This window comes from Rhinatrema bivittatum, chromosome 1, assembly GCF_901001135.1.
Source record: "Rhinatrema bivittatum chromosome 1, aRhiBiv1.1, whole genome shotgun sequence".
Taxonomy (NCBI): domain Eukaryota; kingdom Metazoa; phylum Chordata; class Amphibia; order Gymnophiona; family Rhinatrematidae; genus Rhinatrema; species Rhinatrema bivittatum.
This window is the reverse complement of record NC_042615.1, coordinates 645,164,615-645,181,198: the sequence shown is the minus strand read 5'-3', so window position 1 is coordinate 645,181,198 and position 16,584 is coordinate 645,164,615. Positions and strand designations below refer to the sequence as shown.

Sequence of the window (16,584 nt, the reverse complement as noted above, 5' to 3'; positions counted from 1 at the left end):
GGTGGCGCCATTTTCTGTTCGGTTTGGTGCAGCGCCATTTCCCCCCCATTGTCCGTCTGTACGCGCGGTATGGGGCCAGCCCTTTGTGCGCTTATGGCTATTAATCAATTATACTTGGGGAATAGCCACTGCTATTAATCGCATCAGTAGCATGGGTGGTTCTTAGTGTTTGGGTAATTGCCAGGTTCTTGTGGCCTGGTTTTGGCCTCTGTTGGAAACAGGATGCTGGGCTTGATGGACCCTTGGTCTGACCCACCATGGCAATTTCTTATGTTCTTATGTTATGTTCTTACCTGTGCGCATAACTATTTGCATAACTACACGCCCAACCAGCCTCTTAGATTTACGTTTGCTGAGGCGAGTCTGTGGGTGCTCAAGAGGCACTAGCCGGCTGAACACACAAGCTACAGAGTATTATGGCCCCAGCAGCAAAGAAGCTCAAGCGACATTCCTTTTGTGCTGCCTGCCATATTAGGGCTGCACAGTCTGACCTGGAGTCCTTCCTGTGTCAGCAGTGTGAGGAGGCTCAGAGAGGGCTGGACTCTCAGAACCTTTCCAAGTTCTTAAGTTTATGTCATAATGAGGGGCAAATATTCATAATTGCTCCTTTCTGGCCTTGCCAAGCTTGGTTTCCTTGGCTTCATCTCACAATCTTCCTGTTTCTACTAATTCAAGACAGCAGGGCAAAACGCTATACAATCCCATCTTCTCCACTTTGTGTTGAAGCTTAGTTTGTGAAATGACTGAGGAGACTCGTGCGGGGTTGGTGCACGGAAACTCCTGCTTATGTTAAAAAGGTTTCCTTGTACGTATCCGGATCAGGCCAAACTCCTGGGTTTTGCCTCCCTTCCAGCAGATGGAGACAGAGAAGTTTTGACAGACTCTGCCCTAATCCCCGAGGTGCCACCTACTGTCCGCCAGTATTTCTCTGTCTCCAGCAGCTAGTGGAGGTGCAAAACCTACAGTCTGTTTAGTTAGTGAGATGTTTCCTTAAAAAAAAAAAAAAAAGGCAGATTAGACAAACAATTTGTTTGGCTTAATACTTTGAAAAAAAATAAAAAAATTTTGAGTGGACAGTTACTGAAGAAACTTTTGTTTAGCCTCCCAGGGAGTTGCCAGGTCCTGAGGGGGGACCATCTCCCCTGGTGCCAGAGGCTCCTTAGGCTAGGGGTCGAGGGCCCTATTTGCCTAGTGAGGACTGCGTTGGGGGTAATACTGGGGAGCTCAGCTCACTCACCCCGGCAGGACCAGGACCCGCCATGGACTCCTGAATGGTCAGGTTGTAAAAAAAAAAAAAAAAAAAAATACAAGTACTTCTTTTTATTTGTCGTGCGATCGGGCTCTCCTTTCCTTCGCAGCTGCTATTTTCTTGGCTCAGCTCCTTCCTGCACGCCTGCTGCTTGTTTTTTTCTTTGAGTTTCGCCGCGTCCCGAGGCTTCTGCAGCCATGCCGAGAGGAACAGCTGAGCGTGGGAACGGATGCCATTTTGGGCTCCTTCAGAGTGGGGGAAGGGAGCCTTCCACCGCCATTATCACCGCAGCAAATGGCCCCCCGGGGGGGGGCTGAACAACACAGCAAGGCACGGGTGTGATAGAGGACAGCCCCGAGGGGGGTCTCTGACGCCGCCTCCTCCTCATCAGAATTTATTTTACTCCGGCACAAGGCCTTTAAGGCCAGGAAACAGGGGGGAGAGAAGATTTCCTTGGATCCCTCCTTTTCAAAGGCTTGAAAGCGGGCTAAGTCCATGGGGAGCCCTGGCGCTTCAAAGATTGTGTCTCTTACATTCTGCGACTCAAGCAGATACGGATTCATCCTCTGATACTTTGGGCACGGATGACCCCCACTGTACCACCCAAGCCTCCGTCGGGGGTAAATGGGGATGCTGATCAGAAGCAGGATTCTCCTCAGAACTCCCATGGAGTTGAGGGGGACGACCCGAAGGTGGTCAGGCTGTTTAGAAAGGAGGAGCTGGGTCCTCTTATTCCTGCAATTTTGGGAGAGTTAGGCATTGAGGTGCCGCCAGAAGAATCCCGGATGGAAGCTATGGATCCAGTATTATTGGGCCTGCGGGGTCCAACCACTTCATTCCAGTTTCATTTTTCCGCCACGGATTTGTTATTCAGGGAATGGGACACTCCTGACCTTGGGTTGAAGGTTAGTAAGGCAATGGAAAAACTATATCCTCTACCAGAGGAAGCTTTGGACCTTCTTCGTGCTCCTAAGGTAGATGCGGTGATGTTTGCGGTCACCAAAATGACTACCATCCCGATCACAGGGGCGACTGCCCTGAAGGACCTACAGGATCAGAAGTTGGAGCTCCAGCTCAAGAAACTTTTTGAAGTCTCAGCACTGGGAGTGCCGGCTGCTATGTGCAGCAATTTTTCTTTTAGAGCTGGCCTGTGCTGGGTTCAACAGCTACAGGCCAATGCCGGACTTTCTGAAGAGGAAGCGCTGCTGGCGGGTCATCTAGAAGCAGCATTTGCCTACAGTGTTGATGCTCTCTACGATCTCTTACGGACTTCAGCCAGGTCTATGGTGTCTGCTGTCTTGGCACAAAGGCTTTTATGGTTACGAAACTGGTCTGCAGAAGTTTTGTCCAAAGCTCAGCTGGGTTCCCTACCTTTCAAGGGCAAGTTGCTTTTTGGAAAGGACTTGGCGGACATGATTCAGTCACTGGGCGAGAATAAAGTACATAAATTACCAGAGGATCGGCCCAGATCGAGAGGTTCTTTTGGCTCGGTCTCGATTCCGTGGCAGTCGGAGATTCCAGACTCCCCAGTCTACTGGTTCTTCTTTTAGGGAAAATTTGAGTAGACAACAGTTTTGGTAGATCCAATAACCCCCAGGCTGCTCCTGGAGCTAAATCCTCACAATGAAGTTCAGCCGGCCCATTCCTCTGTTCCGGTAATGGGAGGCAGACTCTCTCTTTTACAAGGAATGGGCCAAACTAACATCAGACCAGTGGGTCCTTACAGAGATAAGTCAAGGTTACACTTTAGATTTTGCAAGGCGCCCTTGGGAACGGTTTCTAGTCTCCCCATGCGGTTACGAGGAGAAACGAAAGGCAGTAAAAGAAACATTATAGTGTCTTTTTGAACTCTGCGCCATCTAACCAGTTCCTTCTGTGGAACGGAGAAGAGGCCGCTATTTCATTTATTTCATGGTTCCCAAGAAGGAGGGAACCTTTCGACCCATCCTGGATTTAAAGTGGGTCAACCGATGTCTTCAGGTACCTCGTTTCCACATGGAGACCCTGAGGTCAGTCATTGCCTCAGTGCAAAAGGGAGAGTTCCTTGTATTGCTGGATCTAACAGAAGCTTATCTGCACATAGGCATCTGGGGCGCCCACCAGAAGTTCCTACAGTTTTTCATTCTGGGACAGCATTATCAATTTTGAGTTCTACCCTTCGGGCTTGCTACCGTGCCTCGGACTTCACCAAGGTAATGGTCGTGGCAGCAGTGCAACACTGCCGGGAGGGATTTCTGGTGCATCCATACCTAGACGACTGGCTGATACGTGCAGTCAGAGGAGCGGTGCTAGGTGGCGATACACAGAGTACTTCAATTATTGCAATCGCTCGGTTGGGTGATCAACCTTGCCAAGAGTCGACTGGTACCCTCCCGGTCCTCGGAATTCCTGGGAGCATTGTTCAACACACAACAGGGGAGAATTTTCCTTACCGCAGAACGCATTTGCAAGCCTGCAGGGTCAGGTTTGAGACTTGTTGTCCAAGCATCCCCCCAGAGTACGGGATTACCTGAAGGTCCTAGGATCGATGACTTCTACACTGGAGTGAGTGCCATGGGCCTTTGCTCATATGCATCCCTTGCAATCAGCATTGCTTTCCCAGTGGAACCCAATCTCCGAGCAATTTCACCTGCCCCTTCCTCTTACAGATGCTGCACAGACAGACTGGAGCGGAAGGCGTGGATGCTCTGGTTCTTCCCTGGCCAACGAACATCCTACTGTATGTATTCCCGCCATGGCCTCTGATAGGGAAGGAATTTCGACGAATAGAACTCCATCCAGCATGGGTGGTTCTCGTCGTTCCAGAGCGACCAAGACGCCCATGGTTCGCGGATCTCATCAATCTGACTGTGGCGGAACCACTGCGTTTTCGGGATTTCCCAGCCCTTCTACATCAAGGACCCGTCTGTTTGGAAGAGGCGGATCGCTTTTGTCTAGTGGCATGGCTTTTGAGAGGCGGCGTCTGAAGAGCAAAGGGTATTCCAACGCGGTTGTGGCTATGTTTTTGAGATCCTGCAAGCCATCCACTTCCCTGGCTTATGTTCGGGTGTGGAGAGTCTTTGAATCTTGGTGCATGGACATTATTCTTACTAGAGCTTCGGTGTCTGATATCTTGTTTCCTACAAACTGGACTATCCAAGGGTTTGTCATGTTGCTCTCTTAGGGTGCAGGTAGCAGCCCTTAGTTGTTTACGGGCTACTATTCAAGGGGTTGCTTTAGCTACGCATCCGGATGTGGCTCGTTTTCTTCCGGGAGCAAAGCACTTGCGTCCTCCTGTCAGACACACTTGTCCTTCCTGGAGTCTGAACTTGGTTCTCTCTGCTTTGTGTGCTGCGCCCTTTGAGCCTCTGAAAATGGCGACGCTGAAAGATCTCGCCTTGAAGGTGATTTTTCTTGTAGCTATTACGTCTGCTCATAGAGTGTTGGAGCTTCAGGTGTTATTCTGTAGAGAACCCTTCTTGAGAATTTCTGACTCCGGAGTTTCTTTACGGATAGTTCCATCTTTTCTGCCAAAGTTAGTTTCCTCATTTCATTTGAATCAATCGGTGGAGCTCCCATCTTTTACAGACCTGGATGTTCACAGGGCATTGCTGCGTTATCTGGAAGTTACGAACGTTTTTCATGTATCCGACCATCTTTTTGTATTGTGTAGTGGTCCAAAAAGAAGTAATATAGCGTCTAAGACTACGATAGCCTGCTGGCTGAAAGAGACTATAAGTTCAGCGTATTTACTACGTGGCAAGGAATTGCCAGTTGGACTTCGTGCCCATTCTGCCCGTTCTCAAGCAGCGTCATGGGCGGATGCCAACAAGTTTCGCTGCAGGAGATTTGCAGAGTGGCTACCTGGAAGTCTCTACACGCTTTTGATAGGCATTACAGGCTGGATGTCCAGGCCCCGGGTTCTGGGGGATTTAGAGAAGGTGTGCTCCGAGTGGGCCTCTCCGGGTCCCACCCCACATAAGAAAAAGCTCTGGTACATCCCTGGAGTCTGGACTGATCTGGGTATGTACAGGGAAAGAAAAATTTGGTTCTTACCTGCTAATTTTCATTCCTATAGTACCACGGATTAATCCACAGTCCTGCCCACGTTACGTTCAAAGGTAAAGGAGAGTCCGCTCGTTCAACATTAATTTAGTTTGGATCTGCAGATTTGTTCCAGGGATTCAACGAGTTCTGTTTCTCACTTGGGATTAGTGAACCAGTTCAGAAAAGTTATTATGTGTATATAGTTAAGAGTTTTGGTTTTGAGCCATTCTGCTTTGATACTGATTCATACTAATGCACTGTAGGTGGCACCTCGGGGATTAGGGCAGAGTCTGTCAAAACTTCTCTGTCTCCATCTGCTGGAGGGGAGGCAAAACCTAGGAGTCTGGACTGATCCGTGGTACTACAGGAACGAAAATTAGCAGGTAAGAACCAATTTTTCTTTACCTTTCTGAACTTAGAGAGAGCAGATCTTTCCCATCAGTTCATGCCATACACTTGTGTGGCTTTTTGTCCTGTTATCCATAGAGAACACAAGTTACAGGTAAGCAACTTTGCTTTTTTCCTGACTTTAACCTTAGGCAGCATTATTAGTTATTGTTATAAAGTGACAGGTTCCTATTGTTCTTACCAGCTGATAGCTATAAAACATGTCCCATGAGCGACTAAACCTCAGTCACCTTATATTCTGAATGCTGTTTTGTGTTGTATCAACCACTGCAGAACTCCTCTTTTTCAGGTTAAAAGCTGCTTCTCCAGAAGATATAGAATACTACAACTGCCAGCAGGAACTTACTGATGATTTGCATAAACAGTATCAGATAGTTGAGCGAATTATTGGTAAGAGATGCTGCAACATTTTGTGCCAAATGCTTCTAAACTATTAAGCATGTCTGATAAATGGGAGACTTTTGCACACAGGTTTTAGAAATAATATGACAGCAAGTAAGGACGTCTTGCCTGCCTAAATTCCATCCTTATTATGGTTATTGTAGGTACCATATTATCTCCAGCTTCATTTTGGTTTTCTCGCAACTAATCCTGTGCTTACAGTGCTTTGTAAATGTCTTCATACCCTTGTACATTTTTCACAATCTGCTGTCTTAATGCATTTTGATTGGTATTTTTAAGTAGTTTTTCACTGATCTACACAACATACTCTGTTTCTTTGTGAAAGACTAATTATAGACACAGAGGCATCAGAATGGGGTGGGCCACCCGGGTTCTTGCCCCACCAACTCTTAGCAATGCCAGCCCAGAAGCATTTCTGCAGTCATGGCATGGCTCTGCGAGTTTAAGCTGTGCAGTCAATGCCTATATTCTAATGCTAAGCTCATGAGGTTCAGCACAAGACTACAGACATCCACATGGCTTGAACTCACAGGTTTGAGTGATTCCAGGAGGGTACAGGTAAGTGATTAGGTAGGGGTTGGGAGTCGGGGTCAGGCAGGCTGGGGGTCCAGGGCTGCCTGTGAGGATTCCAAGACTGGGGATCTGAGGCTAGGGGCGCTGGGTGCCTGAGGTTGGCTAAAGGTCTCAGGCTGAGGGTCTCCGACTGGGGCCTCTGGGTCTAGGTTGGCTCGGAGTCTGAGGCTGGGGGAGTCTGAGGCTAGATAGGGGTTTGAGACTGGAGGGGGTTCTGATGTTGGCTGGTGGCTGGGATCCTCTCCCCATCCTTAATCCTCTGGAATTAGGGGAGGGGGAGAGAGGGAGGCAGGTGCAGGGTCTGACATGGAGAATGAGAAAGGGGTTGGGGAGATAATAGAAACAAAGAAAAGTGACTGCAGAAAAAGACCATATGGCCCATCCAACCACTACCTCAGATGTCCTCTGTTTATCCTGTGCTTTCTTAAATTCAGGAAGGCTATTTCATGCATCCACTACCCTCTCTATAAAGAAATATTTCCTTTGATTACATCTGTATCTACCCCCTTTTACCTTCGTCTCACAACTTCTTTTTCTAGAGTGTCCTTTCCTTTGAAAGAGGCCCACCTCCTGTGCATGGAAACCTTGGAGGTATTTAAACGTCTTTGTCATCTATCTGGCTATACTGATTTACTCAGCAGCACCACCGAATCTACCCAGCTATCTTCAAAGTTAGCCGGATAGGTATATCTGGCTAACTTTAGACCTGCCTGCAGTGCAGCTGGAGTTAGCTGGTTAACATAGCCTAACCGGCTAACTCCGTTCCTCCCCGGAATGCTTACCACCCACTCCAGGAACTCCCCTGACATATCCAGCTAAATTCTAGCCAGATAGTTATCTGGCTAGAATTTAGCCGGATAAGTCGCGGAATATTGTGGCTAAGCCATTTAAATGGATAACCTTTCAATTATCCTTGCTAAATGGCTTTTGAATATCTACCCCTACATATTTAGATTTATTTATTTATTTATTTAAAATTTTTATATACCGACATTCATCCAGGATATCACATCGGTTTACAGTGTCTATCCTCTATACTTTATAATGAAGACCACAGACAGTTTTAGTATCCACTCTTTGGACTGACTGCAACCAGGTTATATCCTTTTGAAGATGATGTGCTCTGGATCTGTACATAGCATTCTAATTATCTTTTTTTTTTTTTTAAATTTATACTTTATTCAATTTTCTCATACATTTTTCAATGAAAATAAAGTAAGAATTCTAGGTTACATTTCCTCAATTACAAAACAAGAAAAGAAAATAAAATCTATACACATTCCCATTATTAAGTCCACATAATGGGGAGCTTACCTTTAAGAAAACAAAACAATAAATCATAATATATTATGAAATTCAGGAGATTCATCATTTTTAGCCAGTTTACAATCTATCCATATTCAGGCTAATTACAATGCCTTCAACTACCTTTATCTATAAGAAAGGTTTCTAGATGAGAAGGCTCTAAGAAAACAAACTTATTTTTTTGTAGTGTAATGATACACTTGCAAGGAAATTTAAGAGAGAATGTGGCCCCTAGGGCCAACACTCTCTGTTTCATTGAAAGAAATTGTTTCCTTCTCATCTGTATGTTCCTTGATACATCGGGGAATACTTGAACTAATTTACCACAGAACATAAAACTTTTGTGTTTGAAATATTTTTGTAAAATCAAGTTTTTATCCTGTTCTAATACAAAGGTCACTATCAGAGTTGCCCTAGTTGTAATTTCATCTTCAGAAGCTTCTGAAAAAGATGTTAAATTTGGGCTGTTGGTTACTAAGACATCCATTTCACCTTCTGGGGCTAAACCTTCTCTTCTAGAATTGGATAAATAATATATCTTTGATATAAGCAGTAGAGGGAGAGATGACTGTGTCAGATCCAGAGAATATATACTATAGTCTAATGTTCCATGTACTCCTGTTAGTTCTGTTACAACTTGTTATATTTATTACCATGTTATAATGTAAAATATTCTTGTTATATTTATTACCATGTTATAATGTAAAATATTCTTATATCTATTTAATACCATGTTATAATGTAAAATAGGGCTGTTATCACCCTATTCCTTTAGTTATCTGGAAACCGATGTGATATCTCGATCGAATGTCTGTATATAAAAGAAATAAATAAATAAATATATCTCTCGAAGATATCTGTAAGACAATTACAAATATGGAAAGGAGATTATCTCAGTCCATGGCCCAATCTACAATTTTTTTCTAATGAAATTAAAGGGAAACTTGACGACCATGGAAAAAGAAATAGAACAGATTGAAGCAACAAATGTTGTACTGAATTCTCAGATAACTGCATTACAAACTGCGGGGGCCACCTTTGTGAAAGACTCTTTGTTGATTTACAAAAATATGGAGGGGTTGGAAAATAATCTGAGAAGGAAAAACTTACGTTTTTTAAATTTTCCCTATACAAGATTATTATCCGCGCAAGAGTTATTTAAAAAAAAAAATATATATATATATGTTAAAGAGATATTATGTATTTCAGCATTCTAATTATCTGACCCAATTCCTTTTCCCTTCGGGGTCCCCCAAAACTCTATTCTATCCCTTCTCCTATATAATTTATTCTTATCCTTGCTAGCCACTCTTATTCAGGATTGTGATTTCTGTCCATGAGTATGTGTGAACAACATTCAAATTACAGCCTTTATAAATGCCAAGCCTGGCATTGGTTTAACTGACCTGAATTGTTCCTTAGACCCTGTAGCTTCACGGCTATTTAGTCATAACCTACAAGTGAATCATTCCAAATGTGAAGCCTTTTGGTTCAGTTGTAAATGAACATTCCCTGTACGTACCCGGATCAGTCCAGACTGCTGGGTTTTGCCTCCCTTCCAGCAGATGGAGACAGAGAAAAACTTGATGAGCACCCCTTTATTTATTTATTTAGAATTATACTCCGCTTTTCGCACTTTTTTTCAGCATTTCAAAGTGGATTACATTCAGGTACTATAGGTATTTCCCTATCCCCAGAGGGCTTATAGTCTGTTTGTACCTGAGGCAATGGAAAGAAAATTGGTTCTTACCTGATAATTTTCATTCCTGTAGTACCACGGATCAGTCCAGACCGTGGGTTATGCCTCCCTTCCAGCAGATGGAGACAGAAAAAAACTTGAAGGGCACCCTCTCTTAGCCTCGTGTGCCACCTGCATTCCCTCAGTATTTAGAGTATCAAAACAGAATAACAATGAGCCATAGTAACAAGGAGTCAAGCAATAATAAAACCAACTATATAAGTATGAATTAAAGGCAAACTGTAATGTTCCTTCTTTGTGTACTGCAGTAAAAGGAAAAAAAAACGAAGTATACGCGTGGACTCTCTAAAAAAAAACAAAAAACAAAAAAAAAACAACCCACTTCCAGGGCGGGTGTCTGGACTGATCCGTGGTACTACAAGAACGAAAATTATCAGGTAAGAACCAATTTTCTTTTCCTTGAACGTACTTGGATCAGTCCAGACCGTGGGATGTACCAAAGCTTCCCATACCGGGTGGGACTTTGAGAGTCCCGCACGAAGTATGCCACTGCCAAAATTGCAGACATCTGGAGCCTGAACGTCCAAGCGGTAGTGGCGAACAAACGTATGGAGTGTCTTCCAAGTAGCTGCTCTACATATTTCTTGTGGAGAAACCAAGTGGCATTCAGCCCACGAAGCTGCCTGTGAGCAAATGGAATGGGCATTTAATCCTTCAGGAACAGGTTGACCTTTACAAATGTAAGCAAACAAAATGGCCTCTTTCAACCATTGCACAATCGTCGGCTTAGCTTTCTGACCTCTCTTGGGACTGCTCCACAGAACAAATAAATGATCTGAAATTCTACAAGGGTTCTTGACCTCCAAATAGCGTAATAGAGCCCGTCGGACGTCCAAACGACGAAGTTCTCTGGCATGTGGAATCCCGTCCGATAAATCAGGAAAGGCCAGGAGTCTACTGACTGACTTAAATGAAAAATCGAAACAACCTTTGGTAAAAAAGAAGGGACTGTTCGAAGAGAAACTCCCAAATCGGAAATCCTCAAAAAGGGCTCCCTACAAGAGAGAGCCTGTAGTTCCGAGATTCTGCGAGTGGAGCAAATAGCCACCAAAAACACAGTCTTCAATGTGAGGTCCTTCAATGTTGCCCTTTTAATGGGTTCAAACAGCGGATCGCACAAAACGCGAAGTACTAAATTAAGGCTACAAGACGGACATAAAACCCAAAATATTAGCAATAGAAGCATGCTTGGGAAGAATCCCTTGCTCTCGACACCACATCTCAAAAACTCTCCACACCCTAACATATGACAGAGAGGTAGACGTCTTTCTGGCTTGTAACAGCAAAATAATGACCTCAGATTACCCTTTCTTTCTCAATCTCCTCCTTCAAAAGCCAGGCTGCTAGACAAAAGCGATCTGCCTGGTCGAAAAATATAGGACCTTGACGAAGAAGACATGGGAAATATCCTAGCCGTAGGGGGCCATCCACCATCAGATTGACCAGATCCGCGAACCATGGATGTCGGGGCCATTTGGGAGCCACTAGAATCACGTTCCCTAGGTGAACTTCTATCCTGCGAAGAACCTTGCCCACTAGCGGCCAAGGGGGGAACACGTACAGAAGAACTGAGGTTGGCCAGGGGAGTACTAGCGCATCAACTCTCTCCGCGCCGTAATCTCTTCTGCGATAGTAGAAGTGAGGAGCCTTGGCATTGTCCTGCGTTGCCATCAAGTCCATGTGGGGAATTCCCCATCTTCGGGATATGAGACCCATTGCTTGGTCCAAAAGTTCCCACTCCCCTGGATCTATGTGTTTCTGACTCAGGGGTTGGAGGCCCTATCAGCTCCATTGCCCGGTGAGACAGTTGGGGTGAGTACTGGTGGTCCAGTCCCTCCCCCTTGTAGTTCCTGTTTCCAGAGAAGCTCCATTCCTCTGGTAAGGCCATTTAAAAAATTAAATAAAAAGTCGGCGAGCCATTTCTATTTTCAGCGCGACTCCCTGCTGGCTCTGCAAGATTGCTGCCGTTTCGATCCTCCTGGGCTCCGGCCGCAGTTTTTAGGTGTTTTTCTTCCCTCACGTACCTCTTCCCTCGTCGGTCATGCTGCGTGCGTCACAATGCACGGTCTGCAGGGAGCCGGCTACGCGGCTCTCCCACGATGGCCTCTGTTCTCGATGCCTCCCCGGCGGGGAGGGTCCGTTGAGTGCGATGGGGAGACCTTCAGCTAGGTCCCATGGTGCGGATAGCAGCTGAATGAGCGGGGGAATCTGACTGACCCGTTCCCAGCTGAGTGCGGGAACGGCAGCCATCTTAGCTTTCTTTGCTGCTGTGGCAACTCAACAACCCACATTCCCCATTTTTCCATATTTTTTTTCTTTTCTTATATATGGTTTTTCTTCTTTATAAAACCCAAAAATCTGGGTCAAGACCAGTATTTCTAATTTTTTTCAAGAAAAAAATTATTTTCTACAAAAAACCTTTTTAAAGAGGAAAGTGGTAGTTTCATAAACTTTGAAGAGTACCATCCAGGTTACCCTTATTATTTTTAATCACGAGCAAACCACCATCCCCCTTTGTAATTTACTATTTATTCAAAAACATTTTCTCTTTTTTTCATAAAATCATTAAATCTTTGTCAAAACCAAATTTTTGTCAAACATGGGAACAATCTGCCACTGCAAACTTTTTAAAAATAAATCTTTCTTCTTAAACTATAAACAGTTCCCTTGGTTGTATAGAATTCCAAACAGTGTCCCACAGTTACTTAACTTAATCCGTGGTGTTAATTTCTTGCGGCGATACCAACTGACTCTCTGCCCAGGGAGCAGCTTGTGACCGGATCGAATGAGCTTTTAGACTGTTCAGAAATGGTCGTCCACAGCCAATATAAGCGGAAGCGATAGCCTCTTTAAACCAATGGGCAATGGTAGCTTTAGACGCCTTATGTCCTTTCTTAGCGGCACTCCACAGATTAAAAAGATGATCCGAAACCCGAAGAGCATTGGTGGCCGCAAGGTAACGCAAGAGAACTCGTTCTACATCTAGACGTCTCAATTCTCTAGCACGAGGAGTATCTCTATCTAAACTCGGAAAAGCCGGATGTTCCACCGACTGATTTAAGTGGAAGTCAGAGACAACCTTAGGAAGAAAGGATGGAACTGTTCTGAGTGATATCCCAGAATCAGAAAACCGTAGAAAAGGTTCCCGACAGGAAAGGGCTTGAATCTGAGACCCTCCTGGCGGAGCAGGTAGCCACCAATGTTAAATTCTTCAAGGTAGCCTTCTTGAGGGGCTCAAAAGGAGGGTCACATAAACACCCAGAGCACCAAATTGAGACTCCAAGAAGGACAAATGGAATGGACCGGAGGGTTCAAGTGCTTTTCCCCTCTCAGAAAACGTACCACATCAGGGTGTGCTGCCAGAGACACCCTTTCGATCTGGCCTCTGACATCCCAAAGATGCAACTTGCACCCAGAGGGAACTACCGAATAACCCTTTGCTGAGTCCCTTCTGTAGAAATGCAAGGATCTGTGGTACTGAAGCCTAATGAGGAAGGACCCCCTTGCTCGCCACACCAAGAATCGAAGACTTTCCATACCCAGACATAAGTTAGAGAAGTAGAGGTCCTCCGCGCCCGTAAGAGCGTGGATATGACATCCTCAGGATACCCTTTCTTTCTCAATTGCCTCCTCTCATAAGCCAAGCCGCTAGACAAAAGCGATCCGCCTGGTCTAAAATTACCGGACTCTGATGCAGCAGTTTGGAAGATGACTTTGGCACAGAGGACCATTCACCACCAGGTTGACTAGGTCCGCAAACCATGGTCTCCAGGGTCACTCTGGAGTTACGAGGATAACTGTTCGTGGGTGAGTTTCCATTCTTCTAAGAATCTTGCCTATGAGAGGCCATGGGGGAAACATGTAGAGAAGAACATCACGGGGCCAAGGAAGGACTAGGGCATCTACCCATTCTGCCCCATGTTCTCTTCTGTGACTGAAGAAGCATGGTGCCTTTGCATTTTTCTGAGTCGCCATCCAGTCCAAATGGGGAGTGCCCCACCGGCGAGAGATAAGTGTCATTGCTTCCAAGGATAACGCCCACTCTCCGGGGTCCAGATGCTGACGGCTTAGAAAGTCCGCTTGTACGTTGTCGACCCCGGCTATGTTAGAGGCAATCAACAGGGCTAAATGTTGTTCTGCCCAGGCCATCAGTTTCTCCGCTTCTAAGGCTACCGGATGACTCCTTGTTCCGCCTTGACGGTTGATGTAGGCCACTGTCGTCGCATTATCTGACAAGACTCGTACCGCCCGATGGTGGACGAGAGGAAGAAACCTCCTCAATGCAAAGCACACAGCTCTTGTTTTCAGGCAATTGATGGACCATTGTGCCGCCTCCTGCAACCATTGGCCCTGGGCCAACTGAGATTGACACACGGCACCCCAACCGGAGAGACTGGCGTCCGTGGTTATAATCGCCCACTGAGGAACCTCCAGGTCCACGCCTCGCTTCAAGTGGTCGAGGACAAGCCACAACCAAGACTGGATCTGGCGGACTGCGTGAGTGGCAAAGGAACCTGGAACTCTTCAGACATCGGATCCCAGCGGGAAAGCAAAGCTCTCTTTAAAGGCTTCATATAAGCAAAGGCCCAGGGGACCAATTCCAGAGTGGATGCCATAGAGCTAAGAACCTGCAAGTAATCCCAGACCCTGGGTACTGGCAGTGACAAGAGATGTTGACTTGAGATCAGCTTGACAATCAGTTCCTGCATGAGGAAGACTTTGCCGACTCGGGTATTGAATCGCACTTCCAAGAAGTCCAGGACCTGGGAAGGGAACAGATGGCTCTTGGGATGATTGACGACCAAATCGAGGGAGCGCAGGTGATGTAATACTTTGTGTACAGCCAGCCTGCAGAGGTACTCCGAATGAGCTAGTAATCCAGATATGGGTGAACCAGTACCCCCTCCCGCTGGAGGGCTGCAGCCACCACCACCATCACCTTTGTGAAGGTACGGGTTGGTGACCGCTCCCCAAACGGGAGGGCCCGAAACTGATAATGCCTCCCGAGGACCATGAAATGCAGAAATATTTGATCCTTGAGGATTTCGAATTGCCTCCGTTAGATCCAGGGAAGTAGAGAACTCTCCAGCACACACCGCCGCAATGACTGAGTGCAGTCACCATACGAAAATGTGGCACTTTGAGAGCTTTGTTTACTCTCTTTAGGTCAAGAATCGGATGGAAAGAGCCTTCCTTTTTGGGTGCCACGGAATAGATGGAGTATCTCCTGGTCCTGCACTCGTCCAGGGGAACCAGAACGATGGTCCCAAGATCTTCCAGCTGGCGAAGGGTCTGACTCACTATCTGCCTCTTCTCTGGGGATCCGCAGGGAGATATAATGTAAACCGGAGTGAAGGCAACTCTGCTATACCTCGGTATATAAAAAACGCTAAATAAATAACCAAAACAGGTGTCACAGAGGCTGAGCAAATTCTAAAGCGTAATCGTGTTCTATGATGCTTAGAACCCACTGGGTCCAACGCTATTTTGACCCACTCCTCATAATACAGGGAGAGCCGTCCCTCTATGACTGAAACAGAGGAATGGGTCTGCGCTATCTCATTGGGAGGACTTGTATCCCAAAGACCCCTGATTGACCCCCGTTGCGGAGTGAGACCTCCCGGACGGTTGCCTTTGGCCAAAGAAAGGAGCCCTGTTCTGACGAAAGTGTCTCTGACTCCGAAAACGAGAGCGGGGCAGAAAGAAATTCCTGGGGCCCCTAGGCTTGTCTTCAGGGAGCTTATGTACCTTATTCTCTCCTAAGGACTTTATCAGCTGATCAAAGTCCTCTCCAAATAGGAACTTGCTCTTAAAAGGGAGTGCCCTCTGCTGAGACTTTGAAGAGACATCAGCTGACCAGTTGCAGAGCTACAGGAGTCTCCTGGAAAAATGGGGAATGTGGGTTGTTGAGTTGCCACGGCAGCAAAGAAAGCTAAGATGGCCGCCGTTCCCACACTCAGCAGGAACAAGTCAGTCAGATTCTCCCGATCATTCAGCTGCTTACCCGCACCATGGGACCTGGCTGAAGGTCTCCCCATCGCACTCAACAGACCCTCCCCGCCGGGGAGGCATCGAGAACAGAGGCCATCGTGGGAGAACCGCGTAGCCGGCTCCCCGCAGGCCATGCATTGCGACGCATGCAGCATGACCGACAAGGGGAGAGGCGCGAGAGGGAAGAAAAACACCTAAAAACTGCGGCCGGAGCCCGGGAGGATCGAAACTGCAGCAATCTTGCAGAGGCAGCAGGGAGTCGCGCTGAAAATAAAAATGACTCGCCAACTTTTTATTTATTTGTTTAAACGGCCTTACCAGAGGAATGGAGCTTCTCTGGAAAAAGGAACTACAAGGGGGAGGGACTGGACCACCAGTACTCACGTTAACTGTCTCACCAGGCAATGGAACTGATAGGGCCTCCAACCCCTAGTTCTGATTTGCCTGCAAAAAGGGGGGATGGTCCCACCAGGACCTGCCTACTCCCTGGGAGGAAGGCCACTATATGTCTGGTAGTGACCTATAGGGAAATGATCAAACTCCCAATAAGGTTTGTTTGGGGTTTTTTGGGGTTTTTTTCTGAAAGCGGCACCTGCCTATAAATTAAAGGATGAGCTAGGGATGGGTGGGCGAGGGATGGGAGGGTTGGAAAATACAAACAGTCTAACTTCAGTTAGTCAGCCAGAGTGACTCACTGCTCTCTTGATTAACAAATGTTGGTACCTAATCAAACCAAATAACACTACCTTAAACACCTTTCCAAGGTGAGTACTTTATTTTCAATCTTTTTACTTAGGTGTACACTGCTCCTAGCTTATTTCTAGCTTCTGGCTACTTTTTTATTTTTTATTTTTTTAATATACAAACACTC

At 46.1% G+C, this 16,584-nt stretch overlaps 1 protein-coding gene across 4 annotated transcripts in view; it reads left to right on the top strand.

Moving 5' to 3' along the window:
• Window positions 1-16,584, top strand: part of LOC115073851 (chromodomain-helicase-DNA-binding protein 1-like) — a 346,258-nt gene that overhangs the window by 76,951 nt on the left and 252,723 nt on the right. For all 4 annotated transcript variants that reach the window (XM_029572735.1, XM_029572754.1, XM_029572763.1 and 1 more), the window contains one exon: window positions 5,973-6,073. In XM_029572735.1, the coding sequence (XP_029428595.1) occupies window positions 5,973-6,073 (101 nt within the window). The remainder of the gene's footprint in view (window positions 1-5,972; window positions 6,074-16,584) is intronic.